This window comes from Amblyomma americanum, chromosome 1 (genome assembly GCF_052857255.1).
Source record: "Amblyomma americanum isolate KBUSLIRL-KWMA chromosome 1, ASM5285725v1, whole genome shotgun sequence".
Lineage (NCBI taxonomy): Eukaryota > Metazoa > Arthropoda > Arachnida > Ixodida > Ixodidae > Amblyomma > Amblyomma americanum.
This window is the reverse complement of record NC_135497.1, coordinates 322,116,965-322,142,561: the sequence shown is the minus strand read 5'-3', so window position 1 is coordinate 322,142,561 and position 25,597 is coordinate 322,116,965. Positions and strand designations below refer to the sequence as shown.

The 25,597-nt window shown below is 43.7% G+C and overlaps 1 protein-coding gene and 1 non-coding gene across 2 annotated transcripts in view; one reads left to right on the top strand and one right to left on the bottom strand.

Annotated features, from left to right (window-relative positions):
* The window catches only part of LOC144120576 (nose resistant to fluoxetine protein 6-like), a 51,497-nt gene extending 26,320 nt beyond the window's left edge, over positions 1–25,177 (top strand). The window contains exons 4-15 of the mRNA XM_077653133.1: positions 280–364; positions 2,390–2,481; positions 4,212–4,388; positions 5,456–5,549; positions 7,362–7,448; positions 8,014–8,179; positions 10,852–10,934; positions 13,926–14,048; positions 17,152–17,272; positions 20,403–20,592; positions 22,850–22,992; positions 24,202–25,177. Coding sequence (XP_077509259.1) covers positions 280–364; positions 2,390–2,481; positions 4,212–4,388; positions 5,456–5,549; positions 7,362–7,448; positions 8,014–8,179; positions 10,852–10,934; positions 13,926–14,048; positions 17,152–17,272; positions 20,403–20,592; positions 22,850–22,992; positions 24,202–24,510 — 1,670 coding nt within the window. The 3' untranslated portion in view covers positions 24,511–25,177. The remainder of the gene's footprint in view (positions 1–279; positions 365–2,389; positions 2,482–4,211; positions 4,389–5,455; positions 5,550–7,361; positions 7,449–8,013; positions 8,180–10,851; positions 10,935–13,925; positions 14,049–17,151; positions 17,273–20,402; positions 20,593–22,849; positions 22,993–24,201) is intronic.
* Positions 15,238–15,319, bottom strand: TRNAS-GCU (transfer RNA serine (anticodon GCU)). The gene has a single exon. It is a non-coding gene; the product is annotated as a tRNA-Ser (tRNA).
* Positions 25,178–25,597: the final 420 nt, after the last annotated feature.

Sequence of the window (25,597 nt, the reverse complement as noted above, 5' to 3'; positions counted from 1 at the left end):
GCAAGACGGGCGAGTTGGTGATACATACTTCTGGGAAAATAGCGCAAATGACGAGGACAGCAAAGAAAGGAAACAACCGGACCAGCGCTATTCCTGTTGTTTCCTTTCTTTGCTGTCCTCGTTTTTTTCGTTATTTTCCCAGAAGGACAATTTCTGCATCCTGAGAAGGCTAAAGAGCAAGCTTTAAAAAAAATAAAGTCGGATTGCAGCTATTGGCGGCGATTACATTGGCGTTGCTGACTTAACCCTGACGCTGTAATCATGCGTTCTTTTTTTCAGTAAAGCCTTCAATACTTGACATTGAAGTTTCGAACTGCCTCACCGCCGAACGTGAACCATGGAGTACAACCCAAAAATCAATTGTGTAAGTCTGACGCTTCTATGCTTGCCTTGAAATTGAGTGGTTCGCTGCGCACTGTAGTGGCATGCGATTGAGCGCCTAACTGTAAGGAAAAGAGTTAAGTTTTTGTGCATTTTTTAGCTATTGTAACCCTTTTCCAATACTAGAAAATGAGAGTGTTTTGTACAATTTTTAAACGTTCTTTTTGTAATGCGGTTTACAACGATGATATAAATAGAAGCTAAGTCACATTAAAAGAAAAGTCTCCTTTAAAGGTGCTTGACGTTCCGATCAGTAATCTAAACTCGCCCTAAAATGTTGTGCTTTCACATTTTTGGTAGATTTCTTCACCGCGCAAAGATCAGCGACGCCACATGTGCCGCAGATCACGTTATCGTGTGCGGTGTTGAGGTGCGTGTAATACGATAATTCTTTGATTCGATTCTCTTGCATTTTTATCATCCGCCATGCCGATTAGCTGCTTTCGACGATGACAAGGGTGTGGTGCTTCCTCATTCGCCGGAGGGAAAAAGGAACAGAACTGAAATTAAATAGTAATATTAAGGCGGCACTGCTGCTCTTGCATAAATGCGCACGAAAGCTACCTAAATCTTTTCGAAAGGCTTGATCAAGAAATATTAGGAATAGATTTTTTTTCCCTTTCAATAGTTATACGCCCGTCAAACCCTCTCCTTTTCCTTCGGTTCAAGAACTGGCAAGCCTAGATATTTTACTGAATAAATAAGCGGAGAAACCATACCCAACAATTCTGGACAAATGCATTTTTAAACGGGAAACTGTTTATGAACGCAATTTTTTCATATAATGTAAGATTTCAATATAAAAATCAATATATCCGCAGATCACCCGACTGCAGTCTAATTTTTTTCTACTAACGTTCTTGCTGTCATCAAAATCGTTCCCTACTGGTTTTCTATACCGTCTTAACTGTTCGATGCGATTGATGAAAACACTTTTAACGAAATATTTTGCTCCTCATCAGAAGAATTGTGGTCCATTACCTTAAATATTTCAATAGCAGTAGTGTACAATTTTTCAACTTTGAAATTTTTTTCCGATAGTATTGGACATAATATGGACACCGATATAATGAAAGCCGGCAACCAGCAAAGCCGCGCTCACTTCATCTTCTCACATAGCATCCAAGAAACACGTTTTCAGCCTTTATGAGAACAGTAGAGCACTTGTCCAGGTTTAATTGTGTCACTACATATGTGGTTACTCTTGCTCACTAAAATTTTACAGCATGCCGCAGGCCACGGTGCGCGTAAAGAAGCTCAGGGTCCGGATTCTCACTGAAGTTCGTGCAGGAAGAGTTGGTGATTGGCTAGTACGCAAAAGGCTTGGCAACTATAAAGCCCAACGTGAGACAACAAGGCGCCGTAAAATCAGCCACAGTTGTAATATGCGAAGAGCTCCGAGGTTTTGATTCCTGATTTATAAACCCTGGCTTTAGCTTCGGCGACTTTGCCCCATTTTGATACGATAAAGTTTGGGGTTCCTTTTTAGTGTTTTGCTCCAATGGTTTTCAGTATTGAATACCCGGCTCACCAGAAAAGCTACGAACGCCACTATTCTAGTTAAGAGGCGCAACTTGCCTCTTCGTGGAACGCAACATCCGCCCAGTAATCTCTATCGTGCTACTGGTAAAGGAGGAATCATCGATACTCGCGCGGGGGGGGGGGGGGGGGGACAGCCAGGTGCGTGCTGGCGTCGCACTCAGGAGAACCTCTACTGCAGGCTTTGACAGGTAGAACGGTGTTTTTCTGGACGTCCCACTTTGCAAGAAACAAAATAACTGGTGTAGTAATTTTTCTACGCCACACTTTGTATGAAAAAAGAGCCATTATTGAGGGGAATTTCTTATCTATGCCAGACTTACGTCATTGCATGCCGAATGCGGGATTAGATATTTTTGAAGGTGGGCTCTTTTTTTTGCGAGTTTCACGTCAACATCTTTTATGCATACACGCACCGACTTACATGTTGACAAACTGCTCAAGTGCAATCACCTGCTTTGGCTTGCAGGATATTTTTAGGTTTTCTAGTCATCACTGTCATTGGCTGCACATGTGTCGACCTCTTCATGCAGTCCAAGAGAAAACTTGGAGGAAAACGCAGTAAGTTGATAAGGTTTACTTGAACCTTCGCTCTCTCTTGTAGTACACTGAAGACGGCTTAACAAGCGCGTGACGAGTGCAGAGCGCCACTTTCGAACCCAACTCATGAAGGCCACGTGCAAATAGCATGCCGGCATTTTGTAAACTTCGTTTTTTGATAACTCGATGCCATTGCAGTGAGCTGAAGGTCCGCAGATACTGTTGCAGAAAGGCGATTAGTTATAGAGTATAGTAATGAAGATAAAAAACTGAATATCTGAGAAAAGAAGTGAGAAACGCACGCGACCTGCCTAGCGTAGGTGCCCTTATGTTATTTCATTGAAGGAATGAGAAGTGGTAATAATACGCTACAAAAAAAGGTAAAAAAATACTACGCTCTCTTCTCTTCATTGGTAAACGATTGGATGAGGTATCAACTGAAACAGCAGCATCTTGGACGTTAGTTTCAAAGCTGGTATTTTAGGTAATGACGGTGGTATTATTGTCGTAAAGCCACTTCTGCCGAACGTTGTGCTCACTCAAAATTACTGCTGGAGGGCTGTAATATGGGCGCGTGCGAATACCAAGGCAATTGCATGGCCGGCACTGGAAGCGTGACGGGCAGGAAGGATGACCACATGGCCAATTCGAGCGGGCATAAAAATTCTATGGAGAGACCAACGGGGCGAACTTAGGAAAAGGAGACTACTGGAAAAGTTACAATCGCGAGACCAATAGATATCATGAAGGAAAAAGTCGAGTTGAGTATTATTGCAATAACCTTTAACGACGCCTGCTGAGAATATTGAGAGAAGTAACTAATAATGGGTTAACTGTGCTTGAATGGATTCGTCCAATTATTTATAAGAGCCGGTACCTTTGTTAGATATGGTAAAACTATTTTAACGATGTTTTTTGACGGCCTCCTTTCATGAAGTCAAGTAGCCCTAATCTATTATCGCCAATATGCGGCTAATGCTTGAAGGTTTATAACTGGATAACAACGAAAGTTTGTTTTGAGGGCGATGGCATATATAAGGCCAGTTACAGTAGACGATAATTTTCAATAAAAGATATCGTTTGCGAGCTGAAAGGGTAAGTGCAATACTAGCGGTCTTCTAATGGCTTTCTTCTACCCTCGTAGCTGCCCCCAATTTTTCACGAAGGCTCATAAGGTGCCACTGATTCACTTTTTACGAGTTTTTACCCTTAGGAGGATAGGCGAGTTCGCGAAAGGTCCACAACATGGAGTGACAAACAAGTCTAAATAGAAGCTGTATTTGAACATGTTTCAGATATGCCGGCATATAAAACCGAATCCACTATGAGCATTCAACCAATGATTGAGCCGTACATGCAAGGGGCACACCTCATTTTTTCAGATTAACAAAATTTTATGAAAAAATGTCAACACACTTCGTTATGGTGCTCAAACTCAGTGTTCTAGTTCGTACTGCTTCTACTTGCAAGTAATTTCAACATTCTTGGTTGTTAAAGAAATGAGTATGTGAGATCTTATTTCACCGCAAGAGTTTTCAAGCCTGGCGCAAGCGCGATCGTTTTCTAGCCACTCTTGCCTGTTACGCGATATGCAAAGCTCTCATCCATTCACCAATCTACCATAGGTACAATAGGCCTCTTTAGATCCAAGCTCTGATTTGTGAGCTCTACTGGGAGCCTGATGACCACAATGTAGTTGGTTGTTGAGACGGGACGTTCTCATGCTAAAATGGCTCCCACTTGCATCACAGGTGCACTGGTTCCGCTTGTCACGGCGTTCTCGGCGACGGCCAACACTCAGGCTCTGGTCAAGGCTGCCGACAAAGATAGTGACCTGTACGTGCTGCAGTTCTTGCACGGCCTGCGATTGTTCAGCCTCGCTTACATCGTGCTTGGCCACTGCTATCAGCTTATGTCGGACACGTGGTGTAAGGATCTCCATAGTTCTGCTCTTATGGTGTGCCTATGCGTGCATGCTGCATGTTGCCACTTACTATTACTGCGCTTGAAAGTAATATTTAAAATTAATTACGTCATGAACGCAGGGGAATCTACCTGCCAAAGATTTTTTCTAACTTTAGCAGCGTAAGGCGCCGCTGAGGGAAACAATTCGAAGCATTACGCTGTCATCTGGAACAGAAGAGAACTACGCCAGTGTAACATATACTCTTTGTCGTTTCCTTGTTGCCTTCGAAAGGTTCAGATCACGCCAGGATGCCGGAAATGCTGGGCTTCAGACAATAAGAAATTGGTAGCGCGAGGCCGGAAAAATTGCGCAAAAACTAAACGGAATCGACATAAAACAATTTTTATCATGCTAGCCCAACTGGAGCCATGCATTACAGTTTTACCCGCCCTGCTAAATGCATGAGATAATGCGCTCTGTAATTTATGTGCGCATTATTTCCTGCTGAAGGACATGAAGTTTTGGGTTGTGTGTAGAGTATACGCCCTTCTTAGTGTATTAAGAAAGAGGTAAGAAGAAACCTTTCAGACCGTTTTAATATCGCTTTGGTTTTGTCTATTTGAAGAAAAAACTACTAAAAAAATTGATTTTCTTGTCAACGGGGTACATAGTGTATTGAAAACAAAGCGCTTTTTGCGCTGTAATAGTGGCAAGGCTTCCAGGCAGTGATGTTCTATTGCATAATGTAGCTCCAATACACGTTTTTGTCCCTTAATTCTCATGCACCGGGTGAATAAGACTGAAGGTTCTGTATGCATATGTGTATGCTTAACGAGGCCCTTTACTTAACTGGAAGCAACAAATAGAACTTCGTACAATATTACCAAACTTCGCTGTTCAGGGGCGCGGTGTGATAATAAGCAGTCGTAGCTCCAATAAATCGGCCTACTAATCAGCAGTCGTACTAATTTCACTAGGCCGCATTTCCCCTAAGTGAGGCTACAGCAGTACGTGCCGTTCACTTCGCTTTTACGCATCAATTTAGTTTTTTTATGGATGTAGTGATAATACTTATTATTTTTTTTTCAGCTCGCCTTCTCAACATGCTCGTTAGTGTTGACGAGTGGTCAAACATGATGGTAGTAGCGGGATTCAGCTGCGTGGACACATTCTTTTTTCTCAGGCAAGTGAACGCATGTTGCATTGGAAAAAAAATGTATGTTCGAAAAAGTATCGGTAAGCCATAAAGAATGGGAAATTAAGCGCAGATTAACTTGGCATTGTACTTAATGTCACAGGTATAGTACAAATAAAATCCACATTTTTGTGCTTAAGCGCACTCCTCCAATTGCAAGTTACCAAATGACAGTACATAGGCATGTTTTTTTTTTTTTCAAATGTGCTCTTTGTTTCTTAAATCGGGGAACTTAGCTTAATTCCCGGGGCTGTCGGGAGCACCATAGCTTCACAATGCCGATGTAGACATGTCACAATGTGTGCACACATTACACAAGGAAAATATGACTACTTTAACGCAAGGTAATACCGCAGACGATCTTTTTTTCTCGCAGTCATCCGCGTATCAGCTTGCCTGCCAGGAAATTGAAGGTAAGGTTCTCGTGAAACGAGACGGCAGTTTCTGCTTTTACGACACCGCACATGCCTTTCGATGGGCGCTCTGGGCGTTTTTCTCGGCGTCGGTATATATACCAGGGATTTCATGCTACGCCAACGAATGCGCGTAGAAAGCGCTATATAAAGACGCTGAGTGAACGGGTCTAATAGACCACTTGCTTGTGAGACAACCGGTGTTTTAATCAGAAAATTTCGTTAGGTTTCGTTTTACTTTGAAAGCCTGAGTTTAAACAGATCAACGCATAAAAGAAATTGAACGATATTACTCATTATGAAATAAACACTGTTCTTTCGCTCTTCATAAAGACGATAGTGAGATAAACGCTGCGTCGTTCTGTTCCAAATCTCTGCATCATCTACGAAAGGCCCTCGTTCCGTTAGTGCTGAATGACATGTGTGCGCATCAGAATTGCCTTGACATTTAAAAATGACGACTAACTTAGATATGACAATCGGTATGACAGTTGACAAAGAAAATGTCTCGTTTACATTCTATTAGTTCCTTATTGGGAAGAGGCTTCAAGAATAATTGATAGACAAAACTTGGATGCCATTATTTCTACGCTGACGTCAAAAAGGAAAGCCCATTCCACTACAGCATGAAACTCTTTAGTCAAAAGAGCTGAGCTTTGGTGTAACGTATCGTCCGGCTCGCCCGACCAGACTGAAAGCTACTGGAGTAAGCTTGACTCACTCCGTTAATCCTTGAACATGCTATGAAATGCTAGTTCTCCCGTGTGCACACGAATTTCGGGAATCAGCAAGTGTGCAAAGAAAATTCATCAGATGCATAATTAACTATTGACAGCTCGATTTCCTCTAGAATCCGCTCAGCACAGCCAGTCTCCAATCAATTTTTAGGCGTGCTCAACTCTAGCGCTTTAAATTTATTCTGTTTTTTAAACAGGAGGTTGAGGATCAAAGATTAGTTTTTCAAAGTTTTTAGCTCCTGATGCACGCCAACTAAGTATTTTGGATACGCATATGAATTCTTCAAGAGAGGAGATGAACTTATTTCTTTTTTTTTTGCTGGAAACGGTAAAACAGTAATTTTACACCAGTAAACTTGTGTACAATTATCTGATAGGTTTCTGCCTGCCATGGAAGGAATTGTGCGCAAAACCGTATAATGCGTATGTCGAATTCATTTTCCTTAGAAAAAACTGTTCGATATGTCTGCAGAAAACTTGTGTTTTGCTTGCTGTTGCTTTCTGTGTTTGCTTGTAAACTATGAATAACTACATGGATATGTTTATGCCTATTAAGAAGTTGAGGTGTTTTATACGTGACTGACTGACTGAGTGATAGTAGTCAGATTATTTCTAATAACTTTGATAACAACCACGTAATCATTTTTCAGCGGGTTCTTTCTTACCGCGACTGTTATGCGACAGAAAAGGAACGGACCTATGGTTTTCGTAATTGGTCTTCTTCGAAGGCTAGTAAGGTAAGAATATTTTACCTTTTTGGAATAGACGTTAAAATCTGAAAACTTACCCGTGTTACAGGAATCGTTTCGTTGCAAAAATACAGCCAGCGAAGGGTAGTCTGCAGAGGTGTGGTGTTGCGATATCTTGTGGACTAAAAATGAATAAAATCCCGAGTGCATGCGACATCAAAGCTTGATTAAATCTTTCTCATGCGACTGAAATAAATTACATCCTTGACATTCAATGATCAATACGAAAAAGCAGACAGTGAATAAGTGTTTTGGGGTTTCCAAAATTTACTGCGGTATGGTGGGGCGAAATGAGGCGCAGGCAAAATCAGACATTTCTCACGTTGGGCTGCCTCTCTCACGAGAACTGCAGAAAATTGGAACACAATTTTGTATTACGATGTTGTTAGAGTTTTCCTCTTGAACAGGATGACAAATTGTTTTTATTGGTGTAAGACAAGAGAACTCGCGACGAAGTTAAGAGGAAAAACTAGTGAGTGGCAGTAGAGAAAAGGCACAGAATGTACCAAAGTAATTTATAGCCGTCTTGTTCGTCCCTGTTCTTGTGTTACAGAACTTGCATTCCACTATTCTTTATCATAATGTGCCTCTGCGTGCTTCCACTTATCGTCGCCGGGCCAGACATGGATTCTTTCTACTCGAAACTTTACAAGGACGTGGCCGGACATTGGTGGCAACTGCTGCTTCAGATTAGAAACTACTTCGAGCTGAACCAAGATGTAAGCACTCTTTCACCAGTCTTTCATTTGACTGCGTCAGTGGCCAACAAGAGCGACTTTACAAAACGGTTTTGCGTCCTTGCCAGCGGCAAGTTACTCTTGCCTTTTGGAAACCATAACCTGGTTACCACTATACACAAGCAGAGAAAGAAATAAACCACCTATGATGCTATTACCAATACTAGACATTTATGTTTTCAGTCATAACGTTGGGACAGCTTCCATTGTGTAACAGGGAACAATAAAATCGGATACTTTGCTGGGCCTTTATTTCGGAGTGACTGAGACAGCAAAACAGTCGGAAAATTAAAACACCGAACAGTTCCGCCCAGAGAGTGTAAAACGTGTTTGCAACGGGAAAATTTTAGAGCCGGTCTTCACGGTTTCCAAAAAGCAGAAGCAGAAAAACAATGAATGGAGAGAGCGCCAGTGCAGCGGGTATTATGTCTTAAGAGTTGCAAGCACGCAGCAGGCATTAACCACTTGTACTCTGCAGTACAAACTATGCAATGAGGCCCGGTGTCGGGAGCTTGAGCGTCATACTGACGTCAAGGAAGAAGACTAAAAGAGGGGGACGACGCATCAAGAGTAACTAAATGAAGAGAGAGTAGTTTCGGGGAAGAGACGACACAAGGAGATGGTGCCAATACGTAAACGATTTGATAACCATGGCGGGTTGAGAAACACTTCTTTGCGAAAGCAGATTTTACAACCTGTTAGTATTTTTGACTATGCTGCTCACGCGCGTTACTCGGCGCCACTTTTCTTGGCAAGACCAAGAAATTCCCTCATAAGTTTGTCGTGAATGCCTTCCGTTTAAACAGGGAAGTCCACGACACTCCTGTATACGACCCTTAGTTTGCGTACTTGAAAATACCTCGAACGTTTACGTGTGCTTTACCGCAGGACAAGAGTGGAATGGGAGCCGAATGGTTTTTACCGTAGAAGGCCTGTGCAATAAAACTAAATGTTCTTGAGTTAGCCATACATTATGCTGAAATGGGCGCCGTTCCGGAGAATCCCCTTCTTTTGAATTCGCTTCTAACCTAGGAATAGCTGCAATAAGCATCTGTAAAGCTAGCGCCAGACTAGCGCATTAACTCTAGACGTTTAGTCAACAAGATATTCTGTCCAATGGCAGGGCCAGGTCTTTTAATTTAAAAATCATGTTAACTTCTAAATGAGTCTAGATACCCAACTTTTGTGTGCGTGTTTTGCTCATAGCAATAATGCGTAATGCATTATTATACATGGACTTCCACATAATATTTTTCTACGAGGAATAAATAATTTGCAATCGAATTTCTTTCTCGTGCTGTTTCGGTTTAGGTTTCAATAGCTGAACGATGACTGTGGCGTGAAAGTGTGGTTACAGTCTAGAGGCCACGTGAGGCAGGGAAAAAACAACTACAATAAAATCTCTGCTTTTACAATTGTTGTCGTTCCGGCTCTTGAGGAAGGCTGGCTTCAGCACTGTAGTATTAAAATGACGCAGCAGTGATTATATCGCAGTTTTTCCACGCCTCGCGTGATATATAGCCACACTTTGACGTCAGAGCCATCATTCGGCGGTTTAAACCGAAACAGCGTGACTGAAAAATTCGATTATAAATTATTTAGGTGTCGAAGGCTAATACCACGGGGTGATTCATGCATAGTAGTGTGTTCCAATTCATTGTAGAGGAGAAAGTATGCCACCGAATTTTGGTGTCTATATCCCTTTAATTTCATGAAGCGTGCGCACGTCCACGCACGCACACACGTACGAACGCACGCACACTCCTCGATCATACCATGGGATAACAAAAATTCCTTTTCAGCTTAAAAAATTTCAACTTCAGATTTCCATTTGCTAATCGTCCCAGCTTGCTGCATTGGTACAGCGTCTAAGTAGCGCTAAAAGCTACAAAGAACCGCTACAAACGCCGAGAATCTCCGTCTGCTATGTTGCTTGGAGCAGATAAGGAGTGCTTGAAAGAATGGAGAAAAATTGTTGATATTAAATTTCTCAGTCACTTATATTTTTCGAAAATAGGCATAGATCCCCAAGAATACACGATAAAACACTCATTTAAAAAGTCCCGTGATAAGCATGGACACTATATTGAACATATTTTTGCTCGTACGAGCGTCTATAAGTTATCATTTTTCCGTAATGCAAAAAATGGAACGCCCTTCCGCATGATTCTCTTAATGGTTGCCCCCGAGGAGTGATATCAACAATCATTTGGCGTTGTCGATGACGCGGTATGTCGCTGACGCTGCGTGTTGTTTCATTTCTTGTGGGGCTCCTTTATGCGTGACGCATCTAATTTGGTTTTGTACAAGTATGCGCTGTACATTTTTGGTATCTGCCTCTCCTACTTAGACTGTATTTGGTCCGCAGTATGGAATAAATAAATAAATAAATAAATAAATAAATAAATAAATAAATAAATAACTAAATAAATAAATAAATAAATAAATAAATAAATAAAATGCAGCAGCTGCTTCATAAAGATTCTGAGCGCACACAATGAAAATCGGTGTTGCACGTTTCACGGTTTAGGCTCTTGCTAAAACTATTAACCCTATTTTGTACCTTGTTGTTGGCGTTATTTTGCGACGTGTTACTCTCGTGTGTACTATACTGTATCAGCAAGCACAACGTGTGGCTTTCATTGTAACTGCAGACTGTGTTGGGCCACACCTGGTACCTGGCAGCAGACTTTCAGCTTTTCCTAGTTTCGCTTCTGGTGCTGCTGCTACTGAAAAGGTGAGCACGCGTAAGTAGCAGGCCCATTCGATAGGATCTGCAGTACACGCGCCCTGGGTACAGCTCAGCCTACGTTTTAGACACTGCGAAGGCTGTAGTGCAGACATGAGACACAAAACAGAAGTACATGGTATTTTACACTTCCACCACGCATTTCAGAGAGTTTGTAGCGCCGCATGAAACTGCTGCAAACTATGAGCCGGAATACTGCCTCTGCAGTAAGGTTGCACGTCATACTGAGCATAACAGAACATGCTCATTTCTTTATCAAAAAACCTGTACTGAAAAGACACTTATTGACTTCTTTTTCTGGCTGTTTATACTGCTTTAAATAAAATTTTCTTCTTCAAACTTTTGAGACACCGAAAATTGATGATTCTGAAAACGGATGTTTTCTTTTAGAACCGCGTTCGTTCATGTATTCGGTGTCTTCCTGTCGGTCAGCTCAAGTAGCACGTCGACCATAGCAAGCCTGCTTCCGATATACGTCGTATGATACCAGTGTGTCTTGACTTCAGATTATAAATGGAGCAACCTCTCCGCTTGCAATATGAAATGTGAACCTTCCGACTTGGAGAATTTTCTTATTAGAAATTCTGAGTCAGTTATTTCTGAAATGAGAGCAGGAGTGGGCAATGCTCCTTGTGCGTTTTAAATAGATGTACAAAACTTGTACTGCTCTGTACCCCACAATGGCCTCTTTACAGCCATTCGTGAGAGCAGAAATGTGTTCGATCAAGCAACATTTCAGAATTCCATTGGGATTAACAGTGGCAATTTTATAACGTTTCTTTATTTTTATCTTTATTCAGCAGTTAATAATTTTAACCAGAAGTTTTACCTGCAAAGAGTCGGAATTTGCAATGGCTCGTCTATTTCTTCTAGTTTAACGGACATCTTATTGTCTTATATTGACAAGTACATCAGTGCCAAGTTGAATGGAACACCTGTTAAACGGGTGGTCCGTTTTGTAGATTATTATTTTATTGATTTGGGAACTACATCGGTGTTCTTAAAATTTAACAACGATGCTCTGAACATTTAACAACGATGTTCTTAACGTTTTTAGAGACAATTCTCAAGGACTTACGTTCAATTGGAAACTGCCTTACGGGGGCATAATCCAGTTTCTGGATTTTCAGTTTGACTTCCAAAGCAGAGATTATTTGTGCTGGGTAGACAATCCCACGCCCAAGAAAAGCCTTATACCGTTCAGCAGTGCCCATTCCAAACTGGTGGAACAAAGCATCGCCGTGACGTACTTACAGGCAGCTCTCTCGAAATCCTGCGAGCACTATGTGCAGGCTGGATTTGACAAGCAGCTTCAGTGACTGGATAATGTTGGCTACTTGCGCCTCTTGATAACTAGCGAATGTGAAACTTTGCCTAAAAAAATTAAACTCATGTCCAGTGGTGAACTGCCAAGAAAGCAGAGATGCAAGAGGCCTGTGGCGGTAATCCAGTACATGGCATGCACAAAATAGCGCACAACATGAAGAAGATAGACGGTCGATATGGAGTAAACGTTTTTTTTAGCACCATGCAAGCTTGGAAAGCTGCGCTCCGTGATAGCCAGACGACCACCCACATGGGCTGTCAAGCATGGGCTGCGGTTTACTGACTGCCAATCTGAGGTTATCTACGAGATGCCGCTCAAATGCGGGCTTGTGGAAATCGGCCAGACCGACCGTTGTGTAAATGAGAGGACGAGAGAACACCCACGGTCAGAGAAAAAACATGCAAGGGGGAATTTTCCAGACCGCTGCAAAAGTTGTGAAGGATGTGAACCAGTATTCAAAAAGGCAGTGTTTATCGGGAGAGGAAATGAGCGGGTGGAAATGGAAATAATAGATGCTTATTATATGTATACAGAAAGCTGCGCCCACGTGAATTAGCACGCCGTCAGTCAGACTCAGCGACCAAGAACTGGGTTTTTTAGACGGACACGTGTAGAATCTGATAATCAGTCATTGTACGGTGATTCTGCATTTTCTTCCTGGTAAACTGTTTTGGCAGTGATAACTTACTGGTGTATGAAAAAGATATGTTTTTCGCAATAAATTCAATTGGCTGTAGGCGCTCTTTATATGCACCCTGTATATCCTGTGTTCGTGTCTTTCAAGCCGTTAAAATTTATAACACGAACCAAATAGCCTTACAGCAAGTACACTGAGACAATTCTAATTATTATTAGAGCATATCTGTGTGTAAACTCAACTGCCCTAAGCCAAGTTAAGGGCACGCTGTTTGACAAAACTGTGCTAAGCGAGAAAACTCCTTGTATTTTGACTTCTCTATTTTTGGGAGAACGAAATGAGTACAACGAAAACACTTTAGGAAATAGAAAAGAAAGAAAGCCTGACTTTCAATAAATTTCTTATTCACTTCCAACCTGGCCAGTCCGCATGGTTCGGGCGAAAATTATGGAATATATGCAGTAGCTCACAATCGAATGTCTGCTAACGTAGCCTTAATAAACAAGCTGTAACAGGGTTAAAAAAAACAGTTTCTTAGAACCGACCATCACAAATTTGCCGACCGCAGCCGCGAGAATTCCTTTGGCCGATACTGAAATTCAGCTCCATACTATTGTACATGTGTTGAAATTTGTCTTACAGGGATCATTACGAAGTATAAACGAGATACAACACATTTAGTAGCCCTTCAGTGATTTTCTATCTGTCAGGCTGACATTACGTTTTGTGCTGCAGCGCTTACTGCTGCCGGAACTTGACTAACGTGTAACTGCCCTTTGTTTTTTCAACGCCACCGAAAACAGGCTGTGGTAATACGTAATTGAAGAAACGAATGAGATTGCTGTCCCACGTGTCCTAACGGAAAATTTCTTTCGTTCACGAATGTTTTAAACCACTTTTTTAACCAAGTGCAGAAGAAAACACTAAGCGGGAGAAAATAAGATTTCCGCTTGCTCTGTGCATTTTTTACGTGTATTTCTAACCCCAACTATCTGCGCACATGACCTCTGCACAGCCGGAAAACCTTGGCACTGGGAGCCTTCGCCGGGCTGTGTCTACTGGGTTGCGCCATCGCAACGTGGACTGTGTCCAATCCGGAGATCACACCGTTCGTCGTATTCCCCGCTAAGACGCCGCAGTGAGTACGCGGGTGGGGGGAGCGAATCTCGGGAGCGGCTTGTGCCGAACTTTCCACATGCTCGGCGGATGGCCTGTTAGAAGTTTTTCGCGCCGTAATGAAGTGAAGGTTCAATGCGATTGCAGCCCCGTGTGCACTAGTCGACATTTGTCTGGATAAAGGATAACTGGCTGGCTTAGGTGCCCTAGAAAGACCAATGTAAATATTTATGTGTTAATATTATTGTAATGGAAAGCGAAAAAGTTTTTAGAAAGGCTCTACATCGCCCATTCACATTATTAATCAGCTGCTTAAACGGCGTGGGGTATCGCCTGCATATAATTAGCGGAACTTAAGCTGGGCGCATGGCGAGTGTAAGGAAACGAAGCAAAAAACTTCAGGCATATATTGCGGCTCTCGCTGATGGACAGCAGAAAAAATTAGTGGAAACTGGAGGAAAAAAATAGGTTGCACCAATGGTAATGACGCCCAACAGGTCGCATGAATGTGTTTAATCCGGTCCTGGTATTATGGTCAGTTGATATTATGTATTGTTGGGAAGAAACATTCTAGATGATCTTAGTAGCGTTGCGGACCCTGAATCAACGGTGTTCGCAAGACAAACAGATTTTTGTTCCGGGCGAATAATCTGCTGAAGTAGGTAGTTTAGCCCTCCAGCCCAAGCCTACTTTTCAACAAATATCAAGCGAACAGTCACTGCTCTAAGCATGCTACTAGACGTTCCATTTAATGTACTAAGCTCCGAAGCTATCTTTTTTTTAACTTGTCAGCGATTTCGCTGCGATACAAGCAGAAAAACGGTAACCCCCTGACTTCTTGTTGTTTACTAACTAACTGATCAAATGAAGCTCTCTAAGAATGCTTGCAAGTTGTTCGAACCAGTATTATTTCCATTTCCTGGGCTCTCTATCGCTATTGTTCGCCCTCCGAGATAAAACAAGATTTTACTATAGATACCAGGGATCTGAGTTGTATATCAGGTTGTGTGCCCGCACAAAAGAGTCATTTTTCTTTACGTTCAGCTAATAGAATTATCAGGTAATCGGGACACCGCTCAGCGGCCTATAGCGCTTCAATGGGAGACGGCAGATATTACGATAAAAGCATATATAGGCTCATCGTTGTGGACAAGTTTTGTGCGTCCGCAGAAAGTGTCCGCTCCACCTGTAAATGAAACAAAAAGAAATTTCGACGAGGATGGGATTCGAACCCACGCGGGCAGAGCCCAATGGATTAGCAGTCCATCGCCTTAACCACTCGGCCACCTCGTCTGTCGGAACGACGATGTTTAAGAAGACATAAGTCGTAACATGAAACCGGATATAGCGAACACATCGGACGTAACGAAGGTGTAGTATGTGGTAACCTGAAACCGCATATAACGAACACACCGTATATAACGACGGTATAGTAAGTCCTAACTTGAAACCGACACTAATACTAGAAGCGTGAGGCGATCGCGTTGAGCAAGAGAGCTCAGGAGGACGACAAAAAGGCTTTCGCCTTGATGCACATTAGGTGACTTAAGTGCTGCCCAGAATTTTTTTTCTAATAACTAATCGCTGATACATCGGCCTGGATTTCTCTCAGATGATTTTAGTATTTTGGTGATCTTCCAGATCATCTGAAGGCAGCGACGCTCCGGTGTATGATCGAGATTTTGTCCTCACGCCCTTAAAAGTTTAAACAATTGGAGTCTAAGGTCTAAGGGAATGACCAAAATATGAAGGTGTTTTGGAGCACAAAAAGCTTGATTTGCTGATAATCTACAGCTCCTATCACTTTTTTCCAGCGGAAACAGATAGGGAGTCAACATTCTATCCTTCAACCTCCTGTTTGTCAGAACAACGAAAATATTCTCCAAAATTAACATTTTCAGAACATAGTCGTCTAATCCCGGGCTCTAGGGATAAAAGTCAACGTGTCCGCTGTTGTGTACTCATTGCTTTGTGGCCGAGTGGTATAAAAGGTGCTACTTCTGAACCGCGTGGACAAGTGACCGAATCTCAACAGTTGCGGACGGACGGATGGATGAGGCTGAACCCTTTAAATAGGGCGGTGGTTCAAGTCACCTAGCCGTGACTTGTGAAATTTTACTCTTGTCTTGATTTTAGTTACGAATCAGATAACTTTCGTTTCTTTACTTCTAGCAGCTTAAAATCTACTTTTCCTTCATCATCCTTAAACACCATTGCTTTGAATAAATCAGCCCCGCTGCTTTCCACTGCAGGATGAAGCCCTTTACAGAAAAGCATGAAGTGTTAAGCCGTTTCCTCCTCCTCTCCACAAGCACCGCACAACGTGTCTATCTCGCGGTACCGGACTCTATATGTTTTAGTCCGAAAAACTCCCGTCCTGGCCTCAAACAACAAAGAGCTTCCCCTACAATTGTCATAGATATTTTCTTTGGCAATTTCCTGCTTAAAGATCCTGTATGTTCCCAGTGCCGATTTCGTCAGCGTCCCTGTTCTCCACAGAGCTCTTGCTGTTTCTTTAACCTTTTTGTTTACCGATAATTCCTGATTTGCTCCCCTACTGCTGTCCATATATTTGCTTCTCAATTTTCTAGTTCGCTTTCTCCATTTCGTTCCTACATTACTTTTGTGCAGTTATCTGAAAACTTTCCTAGCCCACTGCTTTTCCCCCATTTTTCTCAATCGCTCCTCAAATGCTATCTTACTGCTAGCTTCTCTGCTCTCGAACGACGCCCATCCTATATCACCCTGTACCCCCTGATTTGGTGTATCGCCATGTGCTCCCAAAGCTAGCCTCCCTACACCGCGTTGTTTGATTCTAACCTTGCTTGAATATCTGGTCTCATGCACAGGACCGCATTGCTGAAAGTCAGACTAGGAACCATCACCCCTTTCCAGATCCCTCTTACCACCTCATACCTATTGTAATTTCACAGTGCCCCATTTTTCATGACATGTTACACTTTGCGCCACTTGGTGGCAGCCAAGAGAACTAGACTTGCTTGTCCCGGTTCCTTGAACACTTCAAATGAACACTTCAAACATATAGTAGTATATTTTCTCTCTAGCGGAATTTACAATATAAGAAATTCTTTTGTATTCATGTATGGTGTTCTCGTTTTCTGTAGGATGACAATGAAGACCGCCAATGAATACTACGTACGACCCTTTTATCACGCCGTGTGTTACTTCAGTGGCTGCATGGCGTTCCTCGTCATCGACGACTTCAGAAAACGAAAACTGTCGAAAGTAAGTTCATAGCGAACGCTTAATTTAGTCCCGAACTAAAGTTCGCCGCAGTAAAGTCTGGAACATGCGCTTTATGTCGAGCAAACGCCGATCTGTCCCTGTTCGGTGCCCAAACCATGAATTACAGTTACCAATGTTCACGAAGAAGCCCGACCCTCATTCTTTCTATAGTTTACTGCGTTTTTTGGGTGCCCACATAACGCTTCATTTCTTTTGAACGTCGGTTACAACCAGAAAGCCCTACAAGATGGTTTGCTTGTGTCCAGTTATTAGCGAAAGGTGTATTCCAAGTCGTAAGGTGGACGAATTTCGGAAATTCTACAACACGGCTCTCGGAAGTTAAAGGTTGAAGCCACCAACTAGGAGAAACTTCAATCCCGCACGCATTCAATCATTTTTATTCAAGGTGTCGCAGCTAACCTGCAGCAAAGGATAAGGAACTGCTGCAACCTATGGCAGTGAAATAGACAGTATATTTTGCACTCGCCTCAGCAGAAACCAAGGGAGGTATATATAAAGTTCCGTTAGAAAGGTGTGCACAGTTAAAGAAAGACAGAAGTTAGGGAAGTTTGTTGCGATGGCTTCAATGGAAGAGCGTTTGAGGAAACAGAGCAATGCGAGCAAAATCAGCAGTTTTCGCTGCAGCAGCGTGTGTTCTGGACAATATCATCCCGCTAACGTTCTCTTACCGCTGTTGCTGCAGCCTCTATAGGTGCGTGAACTTGCAGCCGTTATCCGCACTTGCGAACGGCGGTAACAGTGTTTCCGTCTATCATGTCGTGCGCTTGGTTGAAAGCATTACTTAGTAAAGAAATTCAGAATCAAGCTTCTTTATCTAAAATAGCGCCATTCTACTTAATTAAATTTTTTGGGTTCGCCAGCGCTTGCAAAGCTTACCTAATTAATTTTATGAATAATTTAAATGCGATGCGCAAAGGTGCTTTTTTTAAGCGATGTTTATTGCCTCAGGGCATAGATGCTTCTGTTTTCTCTTGACAATTACTATCATGAGCGATCAGTTTTGTTCCTGCAACATGTTCGAGTTTCGCTGCAATATATTTAATGAAAAAGCGTCCGAGGGGCAGGGTTAGACTCATCGGTATTGTGTTGATTTCAGAATAAATAAGGAATCTGAACTCTTGGTTCATGTCAGGGGCGGCACCATTTTTAGAGGAGCGTAAAAAAATAAACAAAAGAGGGTGCGTGTTTCGCTCAACAGTTTTTGCATATGGATTAAAAAAAAAGAACAAGTGTTAACCGCATTCTAACTGCACAGATATCACAAGGCTGGAACCCGAACATTGCTCTGCAGTGATGTGATAGATGGAGAAAGTTTGATCGAAAAAAGAAACGACGTTAGCGAAAAGGGAGACAAAGACCCGAATGTGACCAAGGTGCCTGAAAGAATCATGACCCTCAATTTAATGTGACGAGGATGTAAGCCGTCACAACAAGGCTGTGTGCAGCAGTCAGGATCGCGAGTCTGGGCCAAAAAGAGCTGCCCCGATGTGAGTCTTCACTTTTATAGAGAGTGAGCAAGTGACCAAAGGGTTAGACTCATCGGTATTGTGTTGATTTCAGAATAAATAAGGAATCTGAACTCTTGGTTCATGTCAGGGGCGGCACCATTTTTAGAGGAGCGTAAAAAAATAAACAAAAGAGGGTGCGTGTTTCGCTCAACAGTTTTTGCATATGGATTAAAAAAAAGAACAAGTGTTAACCGCATTCTAACTGCACAGATATCACAAGGCTGGAACCCGAACATTGCTCTGCAGTGATGTGATAGATGGAGAAAGTTTGATCGAAAAAAGAAACGACGTTAGCGAAAAGGGAGACAAAGACCCGAATGTGACCAAGGTGCCTGAAAGAATCATGACCCTCAATTTAATGTGACGAGGATGTAAGCCGTCACAACAAGGCTGTGTGCAGCAGCAGTCAGGATCGCGAGTCTGGGCCAAATAGAGCTGCCCCGATGTGAGTCTTCACTTTTATAGAGAGTGAGCAAGTGACCAAAGGGTTCCGTAACGTGTGCTGGTGCATTCGCCCCACCCTTGCAGGCCCTCAAAGCTCTCGACGTGAAGTCCGAACTCGCAGCACAGCAGAGCTTGGCGGTATACGCGACAAGTGCGGTATCGCGAGAGACCATTAAACGCTCTGACTCCGCTGTGCGAAACAGAGTTCAACCCTAGTAAGCATAGACGTCTGTAAAAACGTTTTCGTGAAGAAAGAAATGATAATACTTGGAGATACAGCCGCCCCGATGACTGCTGTCAAGACAGTGAACGCGAACACGTAGAGAGCAGTTCATTTCAAGCGTAGAATGCGATGGTCGGCTTCTGGAAGCCTTAAATGAATCGACCCGTATCTCAAATCCTGCACACTGCATTCTAAGTGTTTTAAAAGTTGACTTCACCGCCTCCGGAGTTTCAGACGAAGGTATTAACTCGGCCACGGCATTGCTATATGCCTTCATATGCGTTGATATGGCATGAAGTGGAGCACGCTAGAGCTGCAAAAATGGTAAGAATGTTAAAAGATGCAGTAACTTGAAAGAGTGAGGTGTGTTAGGTGGATGGTGTCGAAAGAAAAAGAATAAAACGAAATGAGAGGCAAGGGAAGCGAATGCCTTTGTTTGACGCTTCGGAGAAGGATATTGGGAGTCAGGAGTCATAATTTTTTTAACAAGTTCATCAGTTACCAAGGACTCAGAACTTGAGTGTTAATTTGATCTTAGCCCCATTGCGGAATACAGACAACTAACTGGCTTCACAAAATGTGCAAATCGGCATTTCCATTTCGTAACAGCTGGTAATTAACAGCAGTGTCTTTGATTTCTCCATCGCGTTTTTGAGACAAATTGGCCATGCTGTTCACGCGTCTTGTTTCCCAGACATGTATACGTTAACTAGGATAGCTCGAAAATGAGCTTAAATCTGCAGCAGAGTTTTGGGAGCAAAATACGGAAATGCCTGTTGTCTGACATGTTAGTACTGGAACATGCGAAAAATGGCGACGCGAGTGTGCGAAAGAAAACCAATGCTGGGCACGTGACTAGTATAATCAGTGCACTTGCTCAAAAATGTGAAATAACTAACGTTGCACGTGCCACCCTATCTTTTATTTCCTCTAGGCCATGCAGTTTGTGGGGTGGTGCGCGGCCATGGGCTGCTCTGTGAGCTGCGTCTTCATGAAGCTCGCCTGGTACACGACGGCGACTTCAACCTCGGAAGCCGGGGACCTGTTTGGGGCGTTCTTCGATCGAATTCTATGGTCGCTCTTCCTCGCGTGGGTCACGCTGGCGTGTTCCACAGGCCAAGGCGGTGAGGCTGTCTCCACAAATTTTCCTGCGTTTTTCTGCAAGAAAAGCTCACAGCACTAGATATGGTCGGCAACACAATTGGCCATCAATCAAGCGACACGACAGAAGGCCGACAAATTTTAAAGAAAAAAATATGCATAATTGCTGGCGTTTTGAGAAGTGTTGGCATTTTGGGGAGCATCCAAACGTTTCTGATCGCACTTGGCCGGAATGCATGCGATATATTTTTACCCGTGTGTCTCAGAAAGAGAAAAAAAAACTAAAAGGAAGGATACAATACCGAAGGCAACTTTGAAAGGACGACCTTCAGATGTAGCGCCTGAAACATTCAGATAAACGGGAAGAAGAAGGAACCATTTTATTTTGTACGCAACAAGAACATCGATACCTTGCCGCACCAACGTTAGCCGCTCCTGTGCCTCTGGGACTAGACCAGCCAAGATGGCCATGATGAAGGAGGAAGTTTAGGATAAGATGGCGACTGGTAAATGCACGTGTCTAGGTTGGCATACAGGGATTGGTGCGGAATCCGTAGAAGTAAAGCTTCGCGGGGGTTAAAGAGAGTGTTGGTGTGGATTTTCCTGAATACGTGTGACCGTGTGCTGTAAGGTGGGGTTTGAGTGGAGGTAACTTAGTCATGTGTCGGAGCCGCGAGTAGTGTCCATGACTTGACACTCGTCGGTCTGCTGAGCCAGGAGATTGACAGAACCCGGCTGTAAAGTTCACGGGCAAGCTGATCAACCAGTTAATTTCCGGCAATCCCTTCAAGAAAAGGGATTCATCTAAGAACAACGAAGGGAGGGCATAGCATGAGGAAAGCAGATTTTATCGCGAGGTTCTGCATGGAACGTCTTAGGAGTTTGTGTGGATGGTGCAGTTCTTCGTGCCGGGGAGTTGTAAGTGCTATGTGTCGACGATGGTAACGTTTGTTTAGTGTGTAAGATTGGGCGGATCTCAAGGTTGACGACGTTAAGGAGATTCCTGTATTATCCACAAGGATGCATGTAGAGGAGAGCAGGCCATCTGGGAGAATGGCTGACATATGCGGCAGTGCCACCTGAGGTCCTGATAAATCGCGGACTTGTATTCATGTTGGGCATCAACACAATTGTTTAAGGGCAAAGCCTTTAATATCTCATACTCGCGGCCAGGAGCTTGTCCGTCCGATGTCATGCTCTCAGCAACTCGATGAGAAAAACTTTTTGCGCACGATGAGATTCAAACCACCATCCTTCCGTTCCGCAGCCGAGCTTGCTAACGACTACACTACTTCCTGCCAGCGCATATGTAGGTCTCCTTGTCTGAGACGGCGGAGAGTGTTTGCGGAAAAGCGTCAAGTCAGACGGATGCCTCCCAAACGCCCTCGAGTGTCTCTGGCATTTAAGATTCACAAAAAATTGTGTACTTAGTGAACATCTTATCCACACGTCAGTGACACAGGCAGCAACTCCGCGCTAAAGGTTTTCGCCTCACCGCAATTTAGTTCACCAAAGTTCCCCTTTGGATTTATGATTCAAGAAAACTTCGTCAGTCTCAAAGTGCCTTTTGGGTTATTAATTGTCAGCAGACGCGTCTAGGAGCATCTCTTAGGTTTTAAAGAGTGTTTCAAATTTGCGCTTGCCTATTTGAAAATGTGTAAATTTGTGTATAAACCGACCAACACATGATCAGGGGCGGACGTAAAGATGTGTAAATAAATGTAGCAGTGGTGCTTCTACATTGCTGGGCTCAGAGGGCAAGAGAGGACAACGCGAGGACCACGATTTGCGTAGAATTACGCGGAACGCGTAATGCTAGGGAGGGACGCGTTGGTCTCAATCATTTACAGGGTTGGCCAAACGTTCCAAGCCCATAAGCGCCTGCTTTTGAGCCTTGTAGTGCAACTAAGCCCAACATTTCTCGAGTGTGACGAAGAGTCCGGTCCAATCGCCTGAGGGACTTTGTAGCTTCATAGATGCCGCAAGTACCAGACTGTACTTGCTAGAACGAATACATGTGGCTTGGGGACTTTTGGCCAACCTTACATGTTCTGCCTGCTGATGTATTTGTTGTAGCTGAACCTATGCAACCGGACCAAATGGCAGCATGTGCCAGACTTGGGAAAGAGAACAAGGCGTACGGGAATATTCTGTCACGTGTGTGTGTGTGCGTGTGTGTGTGTGTGTGTGTGTGTGCGTGCGTGCGTGCGTGCGTGCGTGTGTGTGTGTGTGTGTGTGTGTGTGTTATGTCTGACGAAGTCATGGCGATTTTTTTTTCAGGAGTTCTCGGCCGGTTCCTCTCCATGAAGGTATTCGTGCCATTCAGCAGGCTGTCATTCGGCGTCTACCTCATCCACTACCCATTCATCGAGATTATGTTGCATGCTTCCAGAGAGCGGTTGCTCTGGTCACACTTCAGTCAGGTAATTGCAGTTGCGCTCTATACAATGCTAACGGTGAGAGTGGGAATGCGGAATGGCATATAGGTAGGCGGCTACCAACGAAATACTAGCAATGTGTGTAACCAACCAGACATGTGCTCTTTGTTAGACTGTTGCTGCGTTAGTAGCTTCGGTTGTTCATGAATGGGACCAGCGTACCTATGCACGAGCCAAAAGAAGGTTATAGTGGCCCTGGCTGAAAGCACAGGCGTTCTTTCTTGTTTTGCAATGAGTCGAGATCATTCTTTCGGACTAACTAATTGTACTCGTATAGATGAATTTCTCGAGCCGTGAAACAGTTGCAAGAGGCCAAGCAGCAGGTAGCAGGACGTATGTAACTTATTTCTTCGCGCAGGCACGGTTTTCATTCCATGCGGTGCGAGTAATGGAAGCACAGTTATCCCGACAAAGCCATCTGCATTGTATGAGAGGCGAAAGCACAGTTTCAGGCAACGATGGGTCGAGAAAAGGTTACGTTCCTGTAATCTGTCTTAAATGTGAAACAGCTGTCGTCGCGTAATTTAGTTCCGTGAAATACAACCACGGAATGGCGATTAAATAAGCTGCTTTATCGAGCGCCCCCCCCCCCTCCCTCGAAAAAAAAAACAAGGTTACCTTTCTTGCTTTTATGGGTTTTCGGCTACTGTTAAATTGGTGCCCCGATTGCCACCTACCGTGGCGTTTTCTCTGCAGTTGCGATGCTGATTCCACGCAGTGTTAGGCTGGCAAGACATTTACTATACGCTCTTTCAGTTGCACGCTCTACAAACAAATTCGTTTTTTGTTTCACCGTTTCCAGCTACTCGCACCTAGCGGTAGCGCATTCACTATAAACTCTCAGAGCTTTTCTGCCGAATGAGGCCAGGTAACACTTCAATCACAAGAGAGATGCAAATCATAGGTGCACTGCCAGTTATTCCTCGTTAGTAGTCTAAGACTATAACGTTATAGTAAGGTAAGTTTGTGTTTGTTGGGTCTGCCTTCGATTGGCGCTGCAACGCGTTACAGGGAGAATTGTCATTCCACTGGTAATTTTCTCGAAACCACTGTCACTGGTGCGTTGATGCAGCAGCTTGCGCTGCGACACGCAAGGGGATTGTATGACAATCACTATTAATAGCAGCAACGTGAAGCTCCGTCTTTAATTCTGTATCTGCGCACAACCAGGGAGTCTTTCTGCTTCATTCGCAGGTTACGTTGTTCTTCGGGGTGCTCTGTTGGAGTTTCATTCTCGCTTACTTGGCGTACCTGCTCTGCGAAGCCCCGACTGCTGCCTTGGACAAGCTAGCCTTCCAGAGACTCACAGGGAAAGGGAATGCCCGCAGCCAGGTGCCGCAGCCAGACAGTGGGGACGTGGTACCGGAGAAGAGGGCAGAAGGTGGTCGGGTTGTGTCAACGCTGACCAGCGGCAAGAATAATGGTTACGGGCTACCAGACCCGTGGAATGGTGCGGTGCGTGGGCTCTCGTGGAACTCGCAGTGGATGCCAAACAGGTTGTGACTTCACTCGAACGTCGTCCTGCGTGCTCGCCGTAGTGGAGTGCTGGCCAAAACATCCAGCTGCCGATACCAAAAGTCGCGGTTTTGATGGAAGCATTAGCAGTGCCGGCGGAGGTGATGTGCACAAAAAAAGGAAAACTTGCAATGTACCGTGTTCTCGACTCGCACTGAGAGGAATGTCAGCGGTGCAACTTCAGTTGGCGAAGCCCTTCGTTGCAGGGCCTCGCGGACAATTTCACCGTAGTCACCTGAGCCACCTACGCGTAAATAATGCTACAAACCTGGTGTTTAATTTTGAGAACATCTTCATTGTGGAGACCATAAAGGCTGTTCTTTCTTTTATTATTCGTTCTTCTAAGCAAAACAAGCCCGAACATTTTACGGACATTGTGTGTTTTATGAGCACTGCACAACAATAAGCGTTTGCCGTGGGCAGCGCAAAGAATATGTACAGCGCACGCTATATGGGCAGCAAGAAGGAAGAGTGTTGTATTTGGCGCTTCAATGTCCAGAGACTGCCAACTCAGCCATAGCACAAGATTTAGCGGCTTGTGTTTATTTGCGCATGTATGTTTGTCGACTGCTCTTAGGGCGCTATGAGCAACAGTGTTGCTACATTGGCAAATGACAATATTAAAATTTGTCTGCAGTTATTTAACACCCAAGCGAATTTTGGAGTCTTGGTTTCTGGCTATGGTAAACTTGTTACCTAAGTTTTTGGTGGAAGTGTGTGGCAGTATTATGGAAGAGAGCAGAAAGTTGGGCCAGAGTGTTGATATGCATACTGAAGAAGTTGGCGCGGAAAAAAACGAGGCCGAGCGTAGACAGACGAAGACGAGCGCTCGTCTTTGTCTATATACGCTCGTCCTCGCTTTTTCCGAGCCAACTTCTTCAGTATGCATTATTATGAAGGCAGTCCACCGGTTGCGAATGAAATGAGGTGGAATAGCCTTGCTCTTGCCCATATGCGTTGTGTATATGACCACAGAATACTGCGCTTCCTTCTTATTTCTTGTCTGTGCGTGTTTGAGCAGGAGTTTGGATTGTGCGGTTAAAGAAGCCCATTTGGTCAAAGACTCTACCAGAGG